At 39.2% G+C, this 26,480-nt stretch overlaps 1 protein-coding gene across 1 annotated transcript; it reads right to left on the minus strand.

Moving 5' to 3' along the window:
• Positions 1 to 313: 313 nt before the first annotated feature.
• PAG1 (phosphoprotein membrane anchor with glycosphingolipid microdomains 1) lies at positions 314 to 26,155 on the minus strand (the record flags this gene model as incomplete). The annotated part of the gene is made up of 7 exons (XM_083360185.1): positions 26,042 to 26,155; positions 22,982 to 23,188; positions 21,003 to 21,054; positions 20,402 to 20,498; positions 16,200 to 16,795; positions 2,180 to 2,239; positions 314 to 664 (listed from the first exon to the last, which is right to left on the minus strand). The coding sequence occupies exons 2-7, from the start codon at positions 23,104 to 23,106 to the stop codon at positions 314 to 316; spliced, it is 1,281 nt and encodes a 426-aa protein (XP_083216311.1). The 5' UTR covers positions 23,107 to 23,188; positions 26,042 to 26,155.
• Between the last annotated feature and the right edge of the window lie 325 nt (positions 26,156 to 26,480).

Genomic DNA, 26,480 nt, shown 5'->3' on the forward strand with positions numbered 1-26,480 from the left:
GTGTGTGTGTGTGTGTGTGTGTGTGTGTTTCCATCCATGTGATCTTAGTTCTTCAAAAGGAGCACTTGCCTGTTTCCTGCTTGTTAGGGTAAGTTCCTATCTGTATGATAGTTTGATGGATTTGAAGCAGAAATCATTGATCAAACATCCCAGGCTAAGCTTTCATGTTACCTGATATCATTTCAAGCAAAATACATTTTGGCCATTTTAGATTTCCAACTGTGTGTTAAGTTTGCAAGTGATAAGTCATGGAATAAAGCCATCTTGAAAGATCCACTGAACAGCATATTGCAAAGTCTTGCATCTGAATCAGTTAAAGCCTGGTGACATCTTTATTTTGCTGCAAATCGCCAATACTCTCATAGTCATTTTCTTGTGGGAGGATGGATTGAATGGTGCCAGACATCAAAACATTTCTTTCCTCCTCTCGACTTAGAGTCTGAATGGCTTCATAGTCTGGTTCCAAGTCACCATTCAGAAGTATTGTTGACTGAGGCAAATCAGTAAGGTTTGGATTGGTTTCCAAGTCCTTCACACTGGCATAGAGACCACTGCAAATAGATGGAGACTTCTGAGGTACAACTTCAGGAATACAGGTATATGTAGATTCCAAGTCTCTAGAGGGTTGCCCTGTTTTATTTATAGAAGAATACATTGCTGAAATCTATGAAGGGAAGAAATATAGTAATTGCATTGAAACATAACAAATATTTTATAAGGTATTATTTTCATATTCAGTGAATAATATAGCAGCACACGTAATTTATTTCAATATAAGTTATTTGATATAACAAAACATGGCCTATTAAAGTGAAAATGAGCATGATATCGGTTTATGTAGTATCCCTGGAAAGATCATGTTTTTACAGCTCATATGCAATCACAAAAGGTTTCCATTATGGTATATGAAAAAAGGGAAGGGAGTATTGCTCAGAAGGCAAGTTCTTGATACATCTCTGTTGGGCTGACATCAGGATATATGAATAGGACTTAGAGAAATAGAACTATTCTCCATTGTGAAAAAGCCACCTAGTAAAATGTTTCTAATGTTTGCCATTGAAAACTGCAAGGCATGATAAATTTACCACATTGTTGAAAAGCAATAGTGGTAAGCATTCAGTGTTGCTTGCCTTTAAAAGGTGTGCGTGTCATAAAATGTTCACAGAGTGGAGTTCAGTCCAATATACAATGCTCTGGTTGACAATTTGGAAAAATGTATTTATTACTTTGACTGAATTGACTGAGGCATATATGCTCCACTCTACATTAGACTTAAATAGTCCTAAGCAACCAATAAAGGATAATATTTGTAGCTCAGGGTCGAAATGAGGGGTCCTTAGTGCTCTCTGAGCTTGCTTGTTTTCTTGCAGCTGTTTCATTGCTCAAACTAGGTAACATCATCAGTGCTAGTAAGAAGTGCATTTTGTCGTCAGTTTATATTCTAGTGGATTGCCTGTCAATATTGGTGGGAGGGTTCTTAGAGATTCTTTGGTTGGGCTGTTTGCTGTTGGCTTCATTGGTAGTTTCTTGATTGGGGTATAGTTTACATGATTGTTGGTCTGATGTTAACCTTGGAGTTAATCTATCCTGATCTGGGTGCTGATTGCTGGTGGAGAGGTGCTTAGTCTTTTTGTCCCCTTTTGGGCTTGGTGACAGTCTCTTTTGCATAGTCTACACATGTTGTTAATATCTATGTATCTATTGATGGCTGATTTGTCAAGCTTCTAGAAATTCCCTGATCACCTTTTCCCAAATGAAACTGTGGTTAAATCTACGTATATGTTGTGAAATTAAAGAGTTTTCATTTCCTGCAATAAGGATGTTTTCTGGTTCAGATACAAATCCTTTTGTCACATTATACTCCATTTTAAAAGTTCTTCTCAGCCCTGACAGTTTACAATTTAATGTGTGCGGTCTTCAGATATTTATATGGGCTTACATCTATATCAATGTTGACACTTCTTAAATAGCCAAGAAGAGAGCTCCAAAAAATAGTCAGTGACCCAAAACAGTTCCACTGTGAAAGGTTGAAACTGATATAAAGGCATTTGGCAAAAATAATCATGTAACCCAGTTTGCATTTGAACCATTATTTCCAGGTCTTCTTAATCAAAGAACACTTAATACTACTTTATTCAAGTAATATTTTCTGAATATATTTCATACAAGACAGACCCACCTCATCTTCTGTAAGAGATGGGTCATCTTCTCGAGATTTATAAATCAATGAACTAAGCCTCTGAAAAAGATAGAAAATAACATCTTATTAAAAAGCTAACACTTTCCTCAATACAAAAATAAAAGAATAAATTAATATTTTTTCCTTTCATGTTACAACTGTCCATTTTTCAGTAGCTGAAATTAATAGCTCAGTTTTGAAGGTAAGCAGACTGAAACAGAATTTTTATATGTGGCAAAAATAACGGCACTAATATCTGTTCTACTGAATTCTTTTTTTATTGAAAAGTTTTAACATACATTTTATCTTTAACAGTCCCCCCTCCCCCTCCCTCCCTACCCCTCTCCCCCTCCCCCCCCCGACTTCCCAGAGCTAAGTACAAGGTATAAGAACAAAAAAAAAACAATCATAAACATCCATATGCTAACAACCATAAACTCTAAAATCTATCACTCTCTAGCTCATATAGGATAACTACAAACACTATTAATATGAAATATATATAAAAAAAGAAAAAAGAAAAAAGAAAGGAAGACTTATTCAAATGCTACATGAAACTTTTTAGTCCCATATTTGTTCTGGATATACTCAATCCATTTTCTCCATTCCATAATATAACGTTCTTGCGAGTGGTCTTTCAAATAAGCCGAGATCTTTGCCATCTCTGCCAGGTCAGAAACCTTTAAAGTCCATTCTTCTATAGTCGGCAGTTCCTCCTTCTTCCAATACTGACCTATTAAGAGTCTTGCTGCCGTAATTAAATTCAACATCAGCTTAGTGTCCACAACCGTAACATCTGTAATTATTCCCAATAAAAAAAGTTGCGGACAAAACTTTATCCTTTGCTTGAAAATCTTCTGCATGTTCCACCAAATTTTTATCCAAAAGGCCTTAACCTTTTTACAAGTCCACCATATGTGAAAATATGTTGCATCTTCATCGCCACACCTCCAGCATTTGGGCTGATAATTTGGATACATACTTGCAAGCTTTTTAGGATCTAGATGCCATCTATAAAACATTTTGTAAAAGTTCTCTCTTAAGTTTTGAGCTTGTGTAAATTTTACGTTCCTCACCCAGATCCTTCCCACGTGTCCATTGTAATAACTTCTTGGATGTTCTGGGCCCATTTTTTCATACAATCTTTAACAAGTTCTGTTTCTGAGTCAATTTCTATCAATGCAAGATATATCCGTTTAATATGTGCTGGACCCTGATTTCTAATTTGCTTTATCAGATTTTCATCAGTCATTGTAAAACCAGTTTTCTGATCTTCTTTCCACCTGGCCCGTAGCTGAATATATTGAAACCAAGTTTGAACAATCTTCTCATCTCGCAAGAGGCTGTATGGTTTCAGACACCAAACATTTCTTTCCAAACTTAAAATCTCCTTGTACGTAATCACATCATGTTTAAAACCAACATTTATATTTTCTATTGCGTGTTTTGGGATTGCCCACAATGGTATCTTACAGTCTAACTTATGTCTATACTTCTTCCAAACTCTCAACAATGCCTGTCTTAAAATATGCACTCTAAACACATTATCTACCTTCTTATCATACAACAAATATGCATGCCAGCCAAACAACAAGTCGTGGCCCTCAAGATTTAATAATCTCTCTTGTGTCAAATTAATTCAATCACTTATTCCTGCTAACGCAGCAGCTTCATAATATAATTTAAGATTGGGCATTTTAAGACCACCTCTTTCACGAGTATCCTGCATAATCTTAAGTTTAACTCATGGCCTTTTCCCTGCCCAAACAAATTTATTGATACCTCGCTGCCATTCCTCCAAATTAGAATCTTTCTTAAGAACCGGTATCATTTGAAATAAGAATAAAAATTTAGGCAGGACATTCATTTTCACTGCTGCGATTCACCCCAACAAAGACAATTGCAATTTTTCCCAGCTCTCCATTTCTTTTTGAATTTTTCCCCATAATTTTTTATAGTTATTTTTATATAACTTTGTATTAGAGGGCAACAGAAGCACCCCCAAATATTTGACCCTTTTAACAATCTCAAATCCAGTTAATCCTTCTAAAAGAGCCTTTTGCGATACTGTCATATTTTTGGCCAGAATTTTAGTTTTTTGTGCATTAACTTTAAATCCAGAAACCTTCCCATATTGCATTATTATCTCCATCAGGTCCACAACAGAGTTCTCCGGCTGAGTCACTGTAACAACCAGATCGTCTGCGAACGCTCTCAATCTATAATCCTGATCTCTAATTTGTATACCCTTAATTCTTTCCGAGTTCCGTATTTTTACCAATAATACCTCCAATGTTAACACAAATAACAAAGGCGATAACGGACACCCTTGCCTTGTGCCCTTCTCAATATTACATGCTTCTGTCAAGCTATTGTTAACTATTATTCGGGCAGTTTGTTTTTGATATAATGCCCTAATTGGTTGCAAAAATTTATCCCCAAAATTCATTTTATCTAAAACTTTCATCAAAAATTGCCAGTTCAATTGATCAAAGGCTTTTTCAGCATCTAAAAAAATTAGCGCTGCAGAGGGGCGGAGCCAACTGTCAGAGCGGGCGGCTGTGTGAACGGAGCTCTCTCCTCGCACAACCTCTCACCCAGTGTTCGCGGGGGCTTTTCGGAGCTTCAGGAGGTCCTGTAGGGACATCCGAAGTTGCAGGCAGCCCGGAGAACCTTCATGAGCGGCAGTTCGTGTTGAAGATCCGGAGAAAGTCTGATGCGAGCGAACCGGGGAGAAGGAGGCCAGTAATGGCCGACATGAAGATCTGACAGAGGGACGGAGCTAGCACGTAAGCAGCGGGACAACGGTAGAGCGGAGCTGACGGAGAGTGTATCCGAATATTAAATAGGAAGCGCTTGTGAAAGAGGTACTGGTTCGAAGTGGGAGCCTCACGGAGAGGGAATAAGCGGCGATAGAAGTCTTGAGGGAGGCGTTTGGCAAAAACAGCAAGGGAAAGAAAGCCGAAGACCATATGACTGTATTCTAGCTGGAAAAAAGCTACAACAAGTCAAAGTCTGAGCTTTGGAGCCTTAGAGACTGAACTCTGGATTGTCGGGCGTGGAAAGCGATCAGCTTGGTCTAGTCTGGTCTATCCTGGTAAATTTTGAATTTGTGAACTTTTGAAACTTTTGAAATTCTACTCTACTTGTCACGGGCGGCCATTTGATATAGCAATTTAGTAACTGGAGGTTTGTTTAGTGGGACACCTACTGGTCTTTGACAGCAGAGGAAGACGGAAAAGGTGCCAATTTCTGCGCCGGAAACGGGGGGGGGGGGAAAGAAGAAGAACGTGACTTTGATTATATTCATACTATAGAATTTTATTATATAAATTGCTTAGTTGGTAATAAGTATCTGGTGGTAACTGTTTTATATATCTTTTGTCATAGAGTTAAAAGGTTTATATAAGACTCAGGGTATTATACATTGATAAAACGCTGTTAAAATTGGGGAAACATGACAAGTATCTCGGGAGCAACTAAGCCTAGCGCTGGCAAAAAGGCAGCAGCACAGGGACAGGGGATGGCCTCAAGTCCCTCCAATCAGAAATCTATAGAGGATATGCTGCAAAGGGAAAGATCTAACTCGAATTCCTTTAAAGATTTACATGCCCTTTTGCAAAACCTACACGAGGCAATGGCCAAAAACCACGAGGAGATGAAGAGAGAAATAGGCCAAATAAGAAACGACACTGGTGAATTAAAGGGGAAAATCCAAGCGATAGATGATAAATTTGAAGGGATTCAACAGCAATTAGTCAAAAATGAACAAAGACTTCAAGATATGGAAGCTAGAATGGAAAAAGAGGAAAAGAGAGTAGATGATTTAAATGAAACACTCCTTCAGGCTAATAAGGAATTAGAAACAACAGTCATTTTTCTGGAAGCAGAAAAGGCTGCTCATTATCTACGCTTCCAGAACGTTCAAGAAAAAAGAGGGGAAGATCTGTTGGTCATGATGGCAGAACTGATGGCAAAGGCACTCGGTGTAGGGAAGGAGGAAATGCTGGCGGAAATTGATGAAACATACAGGGTCCAAACTAATTATGCGAGAAGGCACAACCTCCCAAAAGAAGTACATGTAAGGTTAGTTAAAAAATCAATTCGGGATGAGCTTCTGCATAGATCTAGAGAGGAACCATTAGAATTTCGGGGCCAACCAATCACCATCCTTAAACAGATACCTAAAAGGATGAGGGATCTGAGACGCGGCTATCAATTCTTAACATCCAAACTAATAAGAGAAAATGTAAACTTTAGATGGCTAACTCCAGAGGGTATTCTTGTTACGTGGCAGGATAGAAGGCATAGACTGGACACGATAGAGAAGGCAGAAGATTTTTACAAACGCCACTTCCATAGCCAAGAGGAAGTAGATTTAGAAGATCAAGATGGAAGGGAGGTAAGAGAAAGAGATACAATACGTGTGGCAATGGATGGGAAGATCTTAGCTACAGAGGATAGAAGGAACAAATCCGGTGAGTTAACAGAGAAACATGGAACTAGAGACAAGGAAGAGAGAGAGCCCCGAATCACGAGATCCACAAAAACCAGAAATAAGTAAGATGAAGGGAGGTGAGTGTAGTATTATGTCTGTGAATATTAATGGATTGAATTCGCCAGTGAAAAGGCGGAAATTTTTTAATAGGCTTATTCACCAACAATTGGATATCGTGGCAATACAAGAAGTCCATATAAAGGAACAACAAAAATATTTGTTAGTACAACCAAGAATAGGGAACCTATTCGTTTCCTTAGACCGACACAAGAAAAAGAGAGGAGTGGCACTATATGTAAACCCAAAATTGACTGCAAAACTAATTTATAACGATAAAGAGGGTAGAATACTGATAGTCGAGGTTATAATAAATCACAGGAAGGTCATGATGGTAGAGATATATGCCCCAAACCATAACCAAGAACAATTTTTCAAAACACTTCACAATAAGATATGTAGCATTGATTATGAGGAGATTTGTTTAATAGGAGATTTTAATGCTATCCTAGATATAAATTTGGATTATATGGGAAAGACGCTTAGGAAAAAGAAGAGAAGAACTCTACCGAGATCTTTTCTTAACTTGGCTGAGGAACTAAATATCCAAGATGTCTGGAGGGAAAGAAATCGTAAGGCTAGACAATATACATATTACTCCAACCGACATAACTCATGGTCTAGAATAGACATGGTGTGGATGACGAAAGAAATTAGTTCAGAAATAGATGAGGTACATATAGCGACAGGTACTTGGGCAGATCACAATCCTATTAAACTTATCTGGAAAGGTTCCAAAAAAATATCCAGATGGACGCTTCAAAGAGCAATTTTAAAAGAAGACGAATTCAAATCTAAGATGGAGAGAGAACTAAGTTTTTTCTTTAAGGAAAATAAAGCTATAGACACCTCAGTACAAAACAATTGGGATACAGCTAAGGCTGTGATGAGAGGGGTAGCGAGGGCATATATGGTATATAAAAATAAGGGGAAAAGACAACAACGGGAAAGATTAGAAGAGGAATATAAGAGCTTAGAAGTTACACTCCAACAAGATCCACAAAAAGAGAATATCAAGCAATCTATGGATCTGATTAAACACAAACTTAACATTCTAGACAAAGAGAAATTGGCACAACAATTGAGAAACACGAAACAAAATTTTTTTGAAAATGCAAATAAACCGGGCCGGTGGCTCGCATACAAATTGGGAAAACAAAAGGGGAAAAACTGGATTCACGAACTACGAGATGAGGAAGGGAGAATATTCCACCAGGAGGAAAAAAAAATTATAGCCCAGGAATTTTATGAACGTTTATATAAAGAAGATAGCCAGGCAAGTGTGGAGAAAATGGAGGAATATTTTCAAAGAGCCAAACTACCTAAGGTCACAGAAGATACCAGAAATATGTTAAACGAGGAAATTCGACTATCTGAGGTGATAAAAGCTATTAATGCACAAAAGAATAATAAAGCATCGGGACCCGACGGTCTTCCATCAGAGATTTATAAAGAATTACAAAATATCCTAGCTCAACCCCTAGTGGAGGTATTTAACGCAGTATTAGAAGGCGCAAGGACGCCTAAATCTTGGCTAGAGGCAAACATAACCCTTATTCCGAAAGATAACACAGACCATACATTAATCCAAAATTACAGACCCATATCACTTCTTAACTCGGACTACAAGATATTTACATCAATTATAGCGGAACGATTGAAACGATTTCTGAATGATTTCATACACGCAGATCAAAATGGTTTTCTCGCTAAGAGACACACTAAGCACAACATTAGAATAATATTAGATACATTGGAGTACTATGAATTACATAGCGAACAACAGATGGCATTACTTTTCTTAGACGCCCAAAAGGCATTTGACAATGTTAAATGGTCTTTTTTGTGCCAACAGCTTAGCTTTATGAATATGGGTGAAAAATTTATAAATATAATTAGGGCAATTTATGACAATCAGGAAGCAAAAATAATTATTAATGGGGAAGCATCTAGCAAGTTTCAAATTCAAAAGGGAACACGGCAAGGCTGCCCCTTATCACCGTTGCTGTTTATATTGACTCTTGAAGTATTAACGAGAACTATAAGAAACGACCCAAAGATAAAAGGATTAACCATTAAAAAGGAAACCTTTAAATTGCAAGCTTTCGCGGACGATCTAGTTTTTATTATGGAGGATCCATGTCAGACGGGACCAAAGCTATTGGAAGAATTATCTAAATATGGTGAGGTTGCCGGACTGCGAATAAATAGAAATAAGACCAAGATGATTGTTAAAAATATGACCAATAAACAAAAAGGTAATCTGGCCGAAATCACGGATATAGAAATAGTCAAGAAAATAAAATATTTAGGGATTAACATTACGGCTAGATGCACTTCACTCAAAAAGGATAATTATGATAGTGTAGTGAATCAAATAAAAGGTGACCTGGAAAGATGGGGAAACCTAAAACTCTCATTATTGGGAAGAATCGCTGTCATTAAGATGAATATTCTGCCTAAAATCCTGTTTCTGTTTCAGAATATCCCAATTCAACTCGACTCTAAATTTTTTCGAAATTTGGATAAATTATCACTAAATTTTATTTGGCAGGGGAAAAAACCAAGAATTAAATTGAAATATTTACAAGACACGAAGGAAAATGGGGGTTTTGGATTGCCAGACTGGGAATTATATTACCACGCCGCGGCCCTGAGCTGGATTAGAGAATGGGTAATCTTGAGAAATAGAAGACTATTAACTTTAGAGGGTCACGATTTGCAATATGGCTGGCATGCTTTCCTATGGACGGAGAAACAAGGTCTTTTCTCGCATTTTCAAAGACACCGGATCAGGCAAGCGCTACTCAATACTTGGAAAAAAATTAGATCTCACAATTACACCAAAATACCGGTCTGGCTATCCACCCTTGAAGCGATAGTTTACCCAAATCTGTTTGATTTGGGTAACATAATCTCATACAAGGATATTCTGAATGAGGAGGGGGAATTGAAACTTAGGAATGAACTAGAATTACAAGGTATAAAACTCGATTGGTGGGCCTACTTACAAATCCAATCGAGATTTAGGAAGGATAAAAATGAATGGGGGATATATACCTCTGAAACAGCATTGGACAAAATATTATTGGGACCGGACTCTAAACAAATAAGGAATTTTTATAAATTACTTTTGGGATATAAGCTGTTTGAAGAGCAAGTGAAAGACCCCATGTTGATCTGGGCTAACAATTTAGGACATAACATCGACCTAGATACTTGGCAAACAATTTGGGATAGGAATAAAAGGATAACACTGGCCTCATCGTATAAAGAAAATTTATTTAAAATGTTTTACCGATGGCATCTCCCCCCAGCCCGCTTAGCAAAAATGTACACAACAGTATCTCCCAAATGTTGGAAGTGTTCTGAAGAGATAGGCACATACTTCCACACGTGGTGGTCTTGCAGTAAAACACAAAAATTTTGGAGAATGATTTGGATTTGGCTGAAAGAAATATTGAAACAAGATCTGGAGTTTAGTCCAGAACTTTTCTTGTTGGGAATCACGAAAGAGAAATATCCTAAAGATGTGCTATACTTAACGATCCATATTATCACAGCAGCTAGAATATCATTTGCGCAAAAATGGAAAAAGAATGAGATCCCAGGACAAAAAGAGGTTATTAGGAAAATTTGGGATTGCGCTGAAATGGACAGATTAACTTTGGAATTAAAGAATAAAGATCAATCAGACTATTATAGAATTTGGAACAAATTGTATCTTTGGATGGATAAAAAGAAAGGTCTCTATTAGGTTTTACAGACTAGCTCACTGTTTTAAATATTGTGGTATTTCACCGATTTGTAATCTAAGTGTATTTAAGTGTATTTTTGATGTACATATATACATGTATATATATATATATTTAAACATTGTAGACAAAAAGGTTTGTCAGCTCGCTGGTACTGTGTCCAATGTTTTTAAATAATAAATTTAATAAAAAAAAAAAAAAAAAATTAGCGCTGCAGGGATCTGGTTGTTCCTTTCCAAAAACTCTAACACATCAACTATATGCCTCACATTATTTTTCATTTGCCTACCTCTAATAAACCCAGTTTGGTCCCCATGAATCACCTGTTGCAGAACCCTCATCAATCTATTAGCCAACACCTTAGCAAATATCTTGTAATCTGTATTTAAAAGTGATATCGGTCTATAGTTTTTTACTTGAGTAGCATCTTGTTCTTCCTTCGGAATCAAAGAGATAAAAGCAGTTCTCCAAGACGGAGGCACCTTTCCCCCTCTCTGAATTGTCTGGAACAGTTCCTTTAACCGTTTTATCATCTCTAATTGTAAATTTTTGTAGTAAGCCGCAGTCAAACCATCCGTACCTGGCGCTTTATCCACCTTCAATTCCTTAATTGCTGTAAGAATTTCTTCTTCTGTTATCAATTGATTAATCTCCTCTTTTTGTGCTTGCGTTAGAACCGGGATGCTAGCATTCTCCAAATATACATCAATGTCTTTTTCAATAATCTTCTCCTTAGCATATAATTTAGAATAAAAATCCACAAAGGCTTCCTTAATAAGATCCTGTTGAAACACAACCTTTCCCTTATACTCAATTTTATCTATATTAGAAGCCCTTTGCTTTTTCCTCAGTCTGTAAGCTAGCCATCTACCTGGCTTATTAGCATTGCAGAAAGTATTATGCCTGGCAAACCGCAAATTGGTTGCCACTTGGTCAGCCATTAGTTTGTCAAATTGTCCTCTTAATAGCTTAATAACCTCCTTAGTCTTCACATCCAATGGGTTCAAAATCAAAGCCTTTTCTTTTTCCTTAATTTCATTCTCCAATTCTTTCCTTCTGGCTTCCAAAGTACGTCTGTATTTATTATTCATAAATATCAGGCATGTCCAAAGTCCGGCCCGCGGGCCATTTGCGGCCCGCGGGGCGGTTTAATACGGCCCGCAACAGCCCTCCCTGCTGTATGTAAATACGGCCCTCCCACGGCCCTCCCTTCTGATTGAGGGCCGCCCCTTCAGGAGCTGCTCCCGCCTCCCCTGCCGAGGGGCCGCCCCAGGAAGCGCAGGCCAGCCCAGCTGCTGCCCCCACCCCGCCAGCCAGGCTCCAGGGCTCCACGCGGCTTCCTCCGCCTCCTCCTCCTCCTCCACCAGGCCTGCTCGGGGCCCAGTGCGCAGGGGAAGCGTGCGGAGAGCGGATCGCGCCCTCATCCTGGCCGGAGCGCAGCCCAGAGGAGGAGCCGCTGGGCCGGGCATGCCCTGAGCGGCCGGGGGTCTCCGGTCAGGCCATGCGGCACTGTGGGCGAGGCGGGGGTGGCCGGCGGGGGTCTCGGCCTGCCCGCCCATCCCACTGAGCACCTTCCCTGCACGCCGCGGCTGCCCATGGCGGCGGCTCCGGCGGCGCTGGGGCTCCCGGGCGTGGGGGCTCCAGCGGTGCCGGGCTGGCCGCTCTGGTACCACAAGAACCTGAGCCGGGCGGCGGCTGAGGAGCTGCTGGTGTGGGCTGGGCAGGCTGGTGCGCGACAGCGAGAGTGTGGCCGGCGCCTTCGCCCTCTGCATGCTGTGAGTCCGGGGACCCGCGGGCACCACCTTGGGGACGGGCCGCGGGAGGGAGGGAGGGGAGGGGGCCAGGGCGCGCCTGCAGAAGATTCCCCCCGAGGCTGGGCATTCCGTGGTGGCGGCCCCGGAGCCTGGAGCGGGGTCTGTCCAAGCCTCTGATTTCTTTCTTTCTTTCTTTTTCTTTCTTTCTTTCTTTCTCTCTCTCTCTCTCTTTTCTCTTTCTTCTTCCTCTCTCCTGCCTCCATTCTCTCTTCTTCCTTCCTTCCTTCCTTCCTTCCTTCCTTCCTTCCTTCTCTCTTTCTCCTTCCCTCCCTCCCCCCATTCATCCTTTCTCCTCCCTGTCTCCTTCCCTCCCTTTCTCCCACCCTCCCCCTCTCAGCCCTGCCTGGCGCTGGAGTCCCGGGGGTGACCTTCCGCCATGGAATCCGAGATGACTTTTTCAGCTGCAGAAATGTCAGCCTCCCGGGACGGGCTGGGTGACCCCCCGGTGGGGAGAGGTGACTCCACTCCCCCTTCTAGTGGCTTTCCCAACTCCGGCCGCGCCGATCTGCCGCTCTTCCGGTGGGTTGAAGGGCCGGCTGCCTGGCCGAACCGCTGTGCTCCTTCCCCTCGCCCCGGGCTTGGCGCGGCGTCTGTGCCGGTGCAGCGAGGCTGACGGTGCGCGCCTGGCCTGGCTGAGCGCGTGGCAGTTCGGCCAGGCAGGAAAAGGTGCAGGAAGCGGCCGCCGCCTGGTAACGGCGCCCGGGCTCACAACGTGGAGGCGGCGAGCAAGTGTGCGCTCAGGGCGAGGCGGCCGCGGTCCAGTGAGGGAAGAGTGCCGAGGGAGTGGCCGGCCGGGCTGCGCTGCTGCCTAGCAAAGCTCGGCCGGGGCGCCCGCTCTGCTCTGCCTGGCACCAGCTCAGAGACTCCGCCCGCCAAGCCCTTCTCCTGCTCAGCCAGGCCAGGCGCGCACCGTCAGCCTTGCTACACCGCCTCCACGTTGTGAGCCCGGGCACCATTACCAGGCGGCGGTCGCTTCCCGCACCTTTTCTTGCCTGGCCGAACCGCTGCGCTCCTCCCCCCCCGCCCCAGGCTTGGTGCAGCGTCTGTGCCGGTGCAGCGAGGCTGACGATGCGCGCCTGGCCTGGCTGAGCGGGAGAAGGGCCTGGTGGGCGGAGTCTCTGAGCTGGCGCCAGGCAGAGCAGAGCGGGCACCCCGGCCGAGCTTTGCTCGGCAGCAGCGCAGCCCGGCCAGCCACTCCCTCGGCGGTCTTCCCTCACCAGACCGCGGCCGCCTCGCCCTGAGCGCGTGCTTGCTCACCGCCTCCACGTTGTGAGCCCGGGCGCCGTTACCAGGCGGCGGCTGCTTCCTGCACCTTTTCCTGTCTGGCCGAACCGCCACGCTCCTCCCCCCGCCACGGGCTTGGCGCGGCGTCTGTGCCGGTGCAGCGAGGGCGCGCCTTCTTTGCCGCCAGAGCTGCCCCGGCTTCGAAGCCCTCTGGCTCCCCTGGGCGAAGGCGACATCCAGGGAAGGGCATGTGTGTGTGTGTGTGTGTGTGTGTGTGTGTGCACGTGCGTGCATTCTGTGTTTCACAGCCATTTTATGGGCTGGGATGTGGGGAGCTGGACAGGGGTAGGTAGGGCCCTGGCCTAGCAGAATTTGTGAAGTGGTGGAAGTGTGTGAGCTGTTACCAGAGAGTCTGACCTTGTCAAAGTAAGTTTGACAAGGTCAGACTCTCTGGTAACAGCTCACACAGTAAGTTTTTTTAAAATTTATTTAAAATACATTGTGAAAACTCAGCTGTCAGTTGATCTTATGTTATAAAATGAAAAGTATGCCATTTGCAATTAACTTGGCATAAAATAATTCATTTGCATTTAATTGTAATTGTTCAAAGAATGTTCGGAAAAATGTTCGGCCCTCCAGCATGTTCACTTTATCCAATCTGGCCCTCTTTGAAAAAAGTTTGGACACCCCTGATATATATCAACACCCCTCTCATATAGGCCTTGCTAGCATCCCAAACCATGTCCATAGAAGTCAGTGCTTTTTCTTTATTTTTCCCCCTTTGTCCTATACTTTTCCCTTCACTTTTTCTGCCCTTACTTTTCTGTTATTTTCTTTTGCATTTTTGTCTTTTATATTACTAAAAATTTTGAATATTTGGAATAATAATAACTCCAAAAGTATTTTTCCAGTCTGGATGAGCAACAATTGATGAGCATTCATGGAATTGGAGCAAAGAAATTTATATTAGTTCTATTTTTTTAACTTTTAAATTTTTGCGGTTAAGAAATTTGGAATACTTTAAATATAATACTAGGAAAACCTACTGTCTCTGTCTTTGTGTGCTTAACTCCTGCTGCATTTGACTCATATAGAATAATCAGACTAAGATTCAGTTCTCCTCCCTCGCCCTTCCCCATCCAGGCATGAGGTTTGGCCAACTGATCTGGGGGGAAAAAGGCTAACAGTTTTACTTAGTTTTACTTCTATGATAATTTTGTTAAGATTAATTTTATGAGGTATGGAAGAAAACAGAGGAATAAGACATGAGCATTTTCCAATCACTTGGATAGTACTAGTGAATTCTTTGAATTGTTTATCATCAAATAAGTTTTGTTCCAGCAAACACTCCATCATCATCATCATCATCTTCATCCTCCTCCTTGTCCACAGCATTATAATTATGCAGTTTTATTACTCGGCCCAGCTTCTGCCAACCTAGCAGTTCAAAAGCATGTAAAAAATGCAAGTAGAAAAATAGGGACCACTACGGTGGGAAGGTAACAGCGTTCCATGCGCCTTTGGCATCTAGTCATGCCGGCCACATGACCACGGAGACGTCCTCGGACAAGCGCTGTCTCTTTGGCTTTGAAACAGAGATGAGAACCGGCCCCTAGAGTTGGAAACGACTAGCACGCATGTGCGGGGGAACCTTTACCTTTACCTTTTAATATTTGGGTCAGGAAAACACCACTAATTTGTTTCTCATTTGAAAGCCGCTATCCTGGACTTGTAGGCATAATTAACTCCCTAAGTTGTTGCTTTTCTCTTTAAGGAGTTATTCAAATTACTTTTAATATTATTTAAAATGTGACAGATTGCATTTCTGAAAAACTAAAATATTTGACATAGAAATTCATGCTGTTATAAGCAGTTGGTCCTTTGGGGTAAGATCTAGAGAAAGTTCTTTGTTTCATTACAAATTAAAATTGTGGATACACTTAAATCTAAAATTGGATCAGAAATCTGGAGGCCAGGGGAGAAGTGCAATTGCAAGTTTTCATGAACAGTAATGAAAACAGTAGGGCGTGAGTCATTCTGTCTTTCTGGAACAAATGTTGAAGGTTTTTGAGACTCTGCAGAGGAGAGGAGAGCAAAAAAACAACAACTCCATATCACATTAGCAAAATTCAATTTTAGATGCCACTCCAGGATTCTGCTCTCTCCTACATTTTGTGTTTTATTGACTGGCTAGATGTTGGCCAACAGTAACACTTTGAGTACCTTCTGTTCCTAGCGCAGATTATCTGGAATATTTCAAAACAAGGGACAGACTAATTAGACTAATTAATGATCAGTTGGCAAGTATGTGTCTCCTGGGTAAATGCTGAAAAAATATTCATGCAAATGTCTCTAAAATTTTAAGAAGCAGTAGGTTTCAGTACCTTGAAACTATCATCAACTGCATATGATTCCATGCCTTCTTCTAGCCACTTGAATATTATTTTTCATTTATGAATGCACATCTGAACATTGACACATTATATATAGATCACACAAATACTGCTAGTTTTGATCTTAAGATTTTGCATCAGCAGAAGATACCAAGAAAAATAATGTATATTTATATTTACTAATGAACAACAGCATTTGCCATAGTATATATACATACTTCAAGTCTTTCAAGTTACAACTTCACTTTCTTATACTGATGAACACAAAATAACATGTACCTTGTCGGGTTCATTAAGCCTTTCCATTACTTCCTCCTCTTCTTTGGCTCCTTTATCCTGTACATTCTCATTTTCATCAAGAAGTTTTATTGGTACAGGAGGTGGAGCGTCTTCTTCCACATCTGGAGTAGTACTGCTAAGAGGACTCTCTGAATTAACACTGTGGCAACTTTTTTTATTTCTGTCAACGGATGCATATTCTGCTGATTCTGTCTTCTTTTCAAGAACATGATTTAAAATTCCATTAACCATTACAGGAGTCTTTGGTTTGCATTTCTCTGAGTTGGCTGCTGCTCCCAGGTCCTTAATTTCCTTCACTGTTTCATACAAGCAGTCTTCTACTATGTTCTCTTGAGAGGAACTCTCTTTCAGCACTTCATAAGGCCCCTCCATTCCAAGACTCTGGTCATTTTCTACATTTCTTGTGGTGAGAATTGTTTCCATGGCATTATTTGGAGGGATTCTAGGTAACTCTCTACTTTGATGACATTTTAAAGATCTACCCAATGTGTCCAGTTGATCCAAAAGATCTGTAACAGAGGTTTGCACTTCTTCATAAGGTTGGAGAGAAGCAGCTGTACTATCTTCTGATAGAACTAGAAGAAAATTACATAAATGCATAAATACTTAAGTATAATTTTAGGCTCATAAGGCCACTAATCTATATTGCATAATATCTTTGTATCATTTTTTTTAAAAAAAGATATTGGCACATAAGGAACATCTTTGTTACCAGATTGGAAATACTAATACAAATTTATTTTGGTTTTTATTTATTTATTTTCTTCATTTGCTAACTTCATTATTTTTTATCCCATTTGGATTTTGTTTTGTTTTGTGGTCACATGAAGTTTGTTTGATACTGGATCTGTTTTTCTTTGAGATTTCTTCAGCATATTTCCAACACTTCTTGAAGGTTGAGGCTAGACTTTTTCATCGAGAAGAGAATGGATGGATAACACTGATAGATGAAAGACAGTGAAATAGACTAAAATATTGTAGAATGGATTGGTAAGTGTGAAAATTGTTAACTGCAGTTGGAAAGATGAAATGTTGGCACTTCTATTGTGTTAGTGGGTTATTGGTCAATCTGTCAATCTCTATTAGAAAGAGAAAAGAAAATTTGCTTCCTAGTTACCAAGAGCAATTTCTCTTATATTTTGATGCAAAGTCACTCAACTTCAGCAGAATCTTATTCCTTATTGGCAGGATCATTTGAAATGGTGACTGGGACAGTATCTTGTATGGTTATCTAGGATTCATTTTGACTTGTATACTGTGATTGTATTTCAGTGAAATAAGACACTATCTGTGTGCTTACATATCCTGGGGTCCTTTGGGTGACCAGAAAAAAAACAAAAAACCACAGACCACAGGATCCATGAAACTATTGATACTTTATTGGTAGTGAGATTTTCCTGTCTTAATTTTAAGCACATTCTGGTGAATTCCCTTTTGAAAAGGAATTCACTGGATCTAGGCCTAGTGAATAACAGTCCAATCTTTCTTTTCTAATGGGTTTAGCTGCAGAATGCCCTAGGGAAAACAATTAGGCTGAAGATACCTAAGGTTGAGTTAGTCCCATCTGATATGATTATTGCTTTATATTATTTTGAAACTAGGCTTTCCCTCTTTTTAATAGTTCTTTATCCCTTGGTAAAGGGTTTATTTTTCAGGAAGAGGCTTCTTTTTCTAGAAGCTAAAGTTTATTTAACATAGTTAGGCAAGGAAATGGGCAAGGAAATCCAAATATGCTCAAGTCCCCCCCACTCCACTATCTCCTGTTATCATAAGATTGATAGATGATTTCCAGACATCAATTTGAGATTACTGAGCAAGGGAGATATAACCAGATTTGTTTAGATAAAGGCTGAAGAAATCCCCTTGGCCCTTTAAAAAGCAAAAGGATATTTTTTTTCTGGGAGACTGTATGAGAGAGAGATTGCAGGAAAATGTAGAAATAGCTACATGGTTTTGGTGAGTTGGTTTTCAGGAAAAAAAAGAGAACTAAGCACTTCTTCAAATAGGAGGAAACTGTGACAAGAGCAAAAACTAACTTACCCTGGAACTGAAGGGGAAGGAGTATGTGAATTAGAACCAACAGCACAAGGGATGAGGGCATTAAGGATGAATATTTGAATGAAGGATGTGAGTAAAAAACAGTGGGTGTAGAGAAACAGAAGGTCAGCGATAAGGACAGAGTGTCTCTGAGCTGGAGATGACACAAGCTGCAAAACCACGGCTCTGAAATCTGTAGAGCATTGATAAGACTTAAGAGGTTTTGCTAAAACTATGGATGAAGGGTTTAGGAAGCTATCTAGAGAAACAAGATGGGTAAACCTTTCTGAAGTAAAATGAAAGTTACATTCCAATTTCTGATTTTAAAGTACTGTAGTCTGCGTTATAGATTCTTACATTTTGAGTGTCTCTGTTAATAGCTTCAAAGAATTCCTTTATTAAAAGATGCTTTGAATAGAAACTCCATTTCATAGTTTCATACCATTTTAAGCTACCTGAGCTTTGATCCTGCCCATCAGACCTATCTATGCCTAGTATACCCGCAGCATTGTTTGGGAGACTGATGTTTGAGACACCGTTTGTGTTTATCCCTTTTTTTACTTTTCCTTTGGATTTGATATCATACTCACTGGAAGGCCAGAACACCATTTTTATAGTAAATATGTGCAAATAAAATAAATTTTTGGAGCAGACAAACAACAGCTAAAGGGTTACCAATGTCCTGTGTTATGTCAAAAAATATCCAAGTCTATGTGATATTTACTTTAAGGAATCCAGCCCATCATATCGCTATGTTTATTTTAAGCTTCTAGAAAGAAAGGTTTTCAACACTTTTTGAAAATTAAGATAATTTCAAATGCATAGTCAACCAGGAAGACTTTTCAATTCACTTTCCAGTTACAAGTTAAAGTGAGTAAACCTAACCATTTCCCTTTTCCTCACCTACATTTTCTTCTATACACATTTGCTCATTAGTAATGAGCACAGCATCGTATATTATAATTCATTACAGGTGGTTTCTTGACATACAACCCCAACTGAGCCCAAAGTTTCCATTGCTAAGCAAGACTTATTGCTAAGCAAGTTAAGTTAAGTTTTGCTTAATGGCATTTACAACTTTACTTGCTTTTCTTGCCACAGTTGTTAAGTGAATCACTATAGCTGTTATGTTAATAACATGGTTGTTAAGTGAATCTGGCTTCCCCATTGACTTTGTTTTGTCAGAAGGTCACATGACCCTAGGACACTGCAACTGTCATAAATACATGCCATGGGGATGCTGAAACAGTTGTAACTGTAAGGGTAAAAAATGGTTATAAGTCATTTTTTTCAGTGCTGTAGTAACTTCAAATGGTCACTCAATGAATTTAAGTTGAATGTAAGTTGTCAGTTGAGGATTTACCTGTAATTGACTCAGGAACTGAATTTTTACACTATTTACATAACAGAGAAAAATCTTACCTTAACATATAGTAAATATTCAAGTCTAGAGTGTATTTATAAACTGTGCAGACATACATATTTTTCCATGCAGAATCACAATATAAATATTCTCTCTTCTTTTCTTTTCTCAGTACAGAGTGGGATCCTGACTAATCATCTTGAAGTATCCCAGTGAAATCAGTGGGGTTTAAGTTACTTATGATCCGATTTCTGTAGCTTTCCTCTACTCTCTTTTGATTTTTTTTCATATATTGTTATAAGGCTTGTCAAAGTCTCTTCATAGTAAAATCCTATTTATAGCTATATCTCTGTTCAACTTCTAGTGGGCAATAAGAACATCCTTAGTTTTATGAACTGTTTCCAAAGGAATGACTATACTAGTCATTTGTGTCAAAAATATTTATAGTAGTGCATTAAGTATTAACAACTGAGTTGTTGCACTAGTTAGGGTTCTCCTACAGTACTAAGAACTGCAGGTCGGCTAGCCACAGTACTGAATTCAAGTCAAGAATCATGTAGTTCTGTCCAAGGTCCTGAGCCAGCTCTGTTTTTGAGCTCTACCAGCCAGCTGTCTTACATTGACATTTATTCTCTTATCTGGGCTACTGCTGTTCTGTAACAATAGTTACTGTAAATGGAATCAGGTTTGTGAGCTTACATCATTTTAAAAACAATACAGTGGCAACGTACATATTTATGGAGAGTCATCGTGCTGAGAAATCACATAATGATAATCTTACCATCTCCATTACTAATTCCACCATTTTGTTCACTGCTTGCAATTGGATCTGTAGCCAGACTTGTGACAGAGTGACTAAATGCCTCTTTATCTGAAGGCTGCAAAACGAAATGTGGATTTAAATGAACTGGTCAGGAAATGAACATCCATTTTATAACTGATGGTAGCTAGTTAGCTAGATTGGTAGATGAAATGTTAATGTTAAGAGTTCTAGTAGTGAGAATTGCAGAAACATCAAATATTTACAGAAGATCTCTAGATAGTTTGAAAGTCTGTTGAAATTCTAAAGATATCTTTTCAAATGGTGAAAATTCTGTCAAAGAGTATGTATCAGAATTCTTATCTTCTATTGTTTATTACATATACCAATTTTGATCAGAAAATCATGTACTAGTATGCTAATAACTGGGCTCAGCTTGACTAGGTAGTCTGTAATTTTTTTATAAAATGAGGCAAATATTTATCATTTTTATAAGGATTACATAAATGCATTCTTAGCATTTATACATACACAACCCCTAAATAATACTCCAGCTCCACTGTTCAGTCTTTCTGCTTCATTACAAATTATAGAAAAACATTTTTATTAGACTTTTTATTACCACATTCATCAGATTTTCATGGTCCCCATTTTGCTGCTCAGGACTCTTCTCCCTGTAATACAAATCAGATTTAGATATATTGTTAGAATATTCACAATCAGTTTCAACAAATAAGATTTATATAATGTAAGTTATGACTATTTCTGAATTCTGACTGGTATTGATATGCTTATTACTATATTTCAGTTTTGAATTCTGTATTGCTGTTCTTTCAGATATTCCACATGAGAATAATATAGTTCAAGTTGATACTCTTTTCTATCCTTTTTTTGGCTGAAGTTGAACAATAAAAAAAAACAAGTCTTTTTTTGTTGCCAATTCAGAATTTTTTTCGCCACCTCGATACATGCAAGAAAATCTTCATTTCTTAAATCTCATAGGAAATGTTATTAATTTCCCTCTACTATGAGATAGTTAGGGATGCGGTGGCTCAGTGGGTTAAGACGCTGAGCTTGTCGATCTGAAGGTCGGCAGTTTGGTGGGTCGAATCCCGAGTGCCGCGTAACAGAGTGAGCACCTGTTACTCATCCCAGCTTCTGCCAACCTAGCAGTTTGAAAGCACGTAAAAATGCAAGTAGAAAAATAGGGACCACTACGGTGGGAAGGTAACAGCGTTCCGTGCGCCTTTGGCGTCTAGTCATGCCGGCCACATTACCACGGAGACGTCCTCAGACAAGCGCTGGCTCTTCAGCTTTGAAACGGAGATGAGCACCGGCCTCTAGAGTCGGAAATGACTAGCACGCATGTGCGGGGGAACCTTTACCTTTACCTTTATGAGATAGTTCAATGGGGAACTTTCTCCTTCTGAAGAGATAGGTGATGTATATAATTCACAGAGCAGCTGATGTTTTGAACTTGAGCTTTTTGATTACTACCAAAAGTAATTTCTATAATCTGAAAAGATTACTAGTACTAATATAATTTTATAAGTAAGACACTTCTTTTATTAGCTTCTAAGAAAGCACATGTCAAAGTGAACACATTAATCTCTGTGTTGCTAAGAAATCCTTGGTGTATCTTTGTTTTCCTTTTGATGGAAATGGATTACACAATTTTTGCCAAACTTTTTTGAAATTCTTGATCAGGTTTTATGAAGAGATAATAGCCAAATAAAAATGCTAAACACTTGTTTTAAATTATTCATCACTCTAGCAACATTTCTGACCAAGACATTTTTATTAAAAGACATAAACTTTTGTGAACTGCAGCCTCTTTATCAGGTGCACAGAGCAGCTAAAATGATGTAGGATTAAAGAGCATGTGTGTGGGGGTGAGGAAAGTGAAGGAAGGGGAAGATAGATTGGTTGTGCAGATGTGAAATGTGAGACAAATTATGGGTACAATTAACAATTGTTATACATTTGCTGAAACCCTCTGAAAGTTTCTGAAACCTTTTGATATAAAATTTGATGTTAATCTTAACCAATTGATTGTTTGATATTGATGTTAAAGTCCTGTTTTCCTAAGATGGCAACTCTGAGGTCTGTTATGGCAGAGGTCCCCAACCTTTTAGGCACCAGGGACTGATTCTGTGGAGAAAGGTTTTTCTGTGGACCAGAGAGTGCATGGTTTTGTGTGCTGTCTGCATCCCATGGATGGGGCTTTGCTTGTTTGTGCGGATCAGTTGCTGGCATGCCGGGGCCCGGTACCAATCCACAGACCGTGGTTGGAGACCCCTGTGTTATGGAGCATCCTGGGAGGTTGAATTAAAATTTGCTAGTTGGAAAAGCTACCAGTCTCCTGGGTTTGTTTGTTTTTTCATGATGAACAAGATTCTATGCGCCTATTAAGGAACCACAATATAATATTTCCCTTGGATATATTTTATACAGTGAACCATTACAAATACTCTAAGAGATTGCAATATCCCTGAATGAAACTCAGAACAGATTGTTTCTTTTTCTTCACTTATTGGCTAAGCTTTTCAAAGTAATTATATTTCTATTTTTTTCTTTTTTTCTTTTTGGCTAAGTCCTTACCTGTCACAGCCAGAGCAGAGAAAGAGGAGAAAACTAAATACCAGAAGCATTGCCATGGCTCCTAAGCTACCCCATACAATGATATGAAGCACTCCAGTAGTTAGGAAACCACCATCAGGTCCCATGATGTAAAAAGGATGTGAAGACAGGAATGGTTGAAGTGATTACTTGCAATAACACTTGGCCATTTTACCTGAGAGAGCTTGTCTGTAGTGGGTAAAAAAAGAGAGAAAGAAGAGAAAGCAGTTCAAATAAACTATATAGAGCAAGTTGCCATAACAGCGAAAATCAAACTTTAAATTTTGCTTTAATAATATGTTTTAAAATATCGGTGGTATTAATATTACATATTAAAGCTTAATTTTAAATCAAGGCTTAATCTAATCAAAATGGACAGTATCCTGAACCATAAAATAATTGTGATTACCTGGTATTAAGAGATTGGCAATTTTCAGAGGCAGAGAAGCAAGCTTTATTACCTTAGTACTTGTTCCAGTACTGAAACCTAAAAAAGTCTAATTTAGCACACTTCTGTGCTAAATATTTATATTAATATTAGGATAATAAATGCTAAAATTATTCAGAAAAAGATACAGAACTCTTAATGAAATTTGAAAGACTCCTTTTTCCTGATCTATACTCATTTCTCTTTTCCTACTGCTCCTACCTTGCCACTGTGACTAGTTCACATGGCAAATTGCATAGTATGTAGCCAACTAAATTGATCCAATTTGCCAGGGATTGTCTCTGTTGGCAAATTCAATCGGTTGTCCTGCTTGATAGATTCCAATTGTTATTTTATAGTTTTATTGTTATGCCCAGTGTGAATGTTTTAAATTGTTGGTCTTCAATTTTGCTTGATGGCAAGACTTGTTCCAACTTTGGGCACAAGATGGCAGAGGTGGACTATAGTTTTCTCCTGATACTTGAAAGCCATTACATTTTCATGTATTGCCAATCCACTCTTATTTTAAGCCATAGTATAATTTGCAGTTATGATGAAGTTTCACAGGAATGTGATTATTCAATTGTAATCCATCAAAGTTAAATTACTAATTACCAAACGTTTTCTCATTTACATTTTCTTAGATTAGCAATTCATACTAGTAAAGAACTCACACAACAAAATATGTCTTCGGTATTATCTCTTACTGACCACAGTCCCTACAGTCACTTTAGACATTGCACAAAGGAAAATGTGACATTCCTTATGTCTTGCCACTTATGAAGAACAAGAACAAGAAATGAATTATGCTTGAAGATAATTTTTTAGAATGTTATAAAGTCCTCATAAAGCTGACCCAGATTTAGGAACAGCTTTATGGCAAGAACAAACATTCTTAAGGGTACCCAAGAACAAAATCAAATTAAAAGATGGAGACCATCGAGCAAGGAATAACATTAAAGGAGAATGTGGCTTGAAGATCTGTCCTTCCTTGTACTACTTGGATGACTCTGAATTTGTTGTTGTTAGCTGCGAAGTCGTGTCTGACATTTAAATAAAATAAAACTCTGAAGGATTGTTATTGAGTGTTATTAAAATTTACATATAACGTAACAAATGATGGTGCTTTTAAAAATAAGGTAGAGGCATTTTTAAAATATTACTAGGAGTTTTCCTATATTCTTAAGCCTATTGGGACCATTACACACCTCTTTTTCTTTTTACAGCATTTCTGGTTTCTCATTTCTGGTCCACTACTATCAATGAAAAATTCTCCCTTATCCACATACACAAAGCTGTGAGATGCAGCTTAAGAAAAATTTAGCTTATCCCCATTGCAAACATAAGAGGCTTGGATGGCTCTGAACTGAAGCAAGAGCACTGTCCCTTTTTAAATGAAATTTCGATTTTCCTTGACTCCTATGCGCCTGGTCTAAGTGATTAGCTTCCTATTTACTGCAGCATTACATGGAAACCCATATAGCACATCCAGTAATCTTGGGTGGCAAATGTGGTGAAAATAGATTTGTAAAACAGCCTAGTAATGTGAAATGTCTTTTGAAGATGCACAACACTACTCAGTAGTTGTAATTGATGGCATAATGTGTTATTCTGTTCTATGATAAAAGGCTGAAAGTTCACGCATGTTCAGTCTGTTAAAACACTGTCAAGAAAAAGTGTATGATTAAAGGAAACAATCTGCTAGGCAGCCTCTGTACACAGACAGCAGACAAATGAGGAGCTTTTCAAAGCTCAACACAGAAAATTGCCTTTGCATTAACTGGCTTATGGCAAAGTTACTTATGGCACATTTGCCTTTAGGACTCAGCAGGCCTATACTGCAAGATATTATGTCAACCATCTGCTGAACAAGCAGAGCCCATCTAAGAGCCTGTGTGTCTTGCTTTGCTTGCAAATTTACCCACTGTGACTAAATACACAAGCATAGAACTGATAATTAAAAACAGCCAGATATGATAATTCTAGGGGAGAATTACCATTTTCAATTCCAGAATTAAAATAAAATGTTCTGTGCCACATAAGTTATTTTAGGAAGGCCAAGTTTGAAAGATAAGCTTTTTCTTAAGATAGTTTGCAAATTTGTGCATCACTCAGAAATTACATAATCATTTCTGTAACTGGGATGTAATTTTATGCTTAGTAGGTAAACATATGGAAGTCTGTTCCCAGCAAACTGTGCTAAGATAAACTTTCCTTTGCCTGTTGTAAAATGTTTTGTTCCTCTTTTCTGTTTTACACTGCTTCATGTTCCTTCATAGTCCATCTTAGTCTGATGGCATTTTTGCACATTGTAGTTTAGAAAATTGTGCAGCAAGGGATATACATTCTGACAATTCTTTTTACAAATATCTGTAACCTAAGAAAAATATTTCTACAGCTTTTCCAGAATGAAATCACCTTCTGATGCCCCGGTAATATCTGTAAAATGGGTACACAATCATTAGGGCAATCCAGCCTATGTTATGTCACTTGCTTACATAATAGCAAAGCCAGTTTGGTCTAGTAGTTAAGGCACCAGGCTAGAAAGCAGGAGATGTAAGGCCCCAGCTATTTCACATGATAAACATGCCACATCTGTTTACTCTCTTCTTTACCTGTCAAAATATTTGTGTGAGCACTATTTTCAATGAATCATTTTTGATTCTGTTGTTACTCATCATTGTTGTTACTCATTGTTGATTCTGTTGTTACTCAGCATGAAATTCACAACACCAGCTTGTGAACTCGAGAGGTTGTAATCTTGTAAATAAGAATGGGGATTAGTTTAATGTCCGATGAACACTTAAGCAGAAAGTCAGAGGATGAATGGTGGCTGGCTGGTGGGCAGGAAGGGAGTGCAGAACATATGACAAGAGAAGACTCTTTAACACTAGGTGAAACATGATACTAGCTCTTTTCTGAACTTTTAATTTGTTTTCCTGTGGGTTTCTCTGCAGCTCCAACTACAGAAGAAATATTTGCCCTGGTGGTGAGATTTCTCTTAGATTACAGTTCTAGATTAATCATATCACAGTAGTGGGATCTAGCCAATTC

This window comes from Vipera ursinii (genome assembly GCF_947247035.1).
Source record: "Vipera ursinii genome assembly, chromosome: 3".
NCBI classification, from domain to species: Eukaryota; Metazoa; Chordata; class Lepidosauria; order Squamata; family Viperidae; genus Vipera; species Vipera ursinii.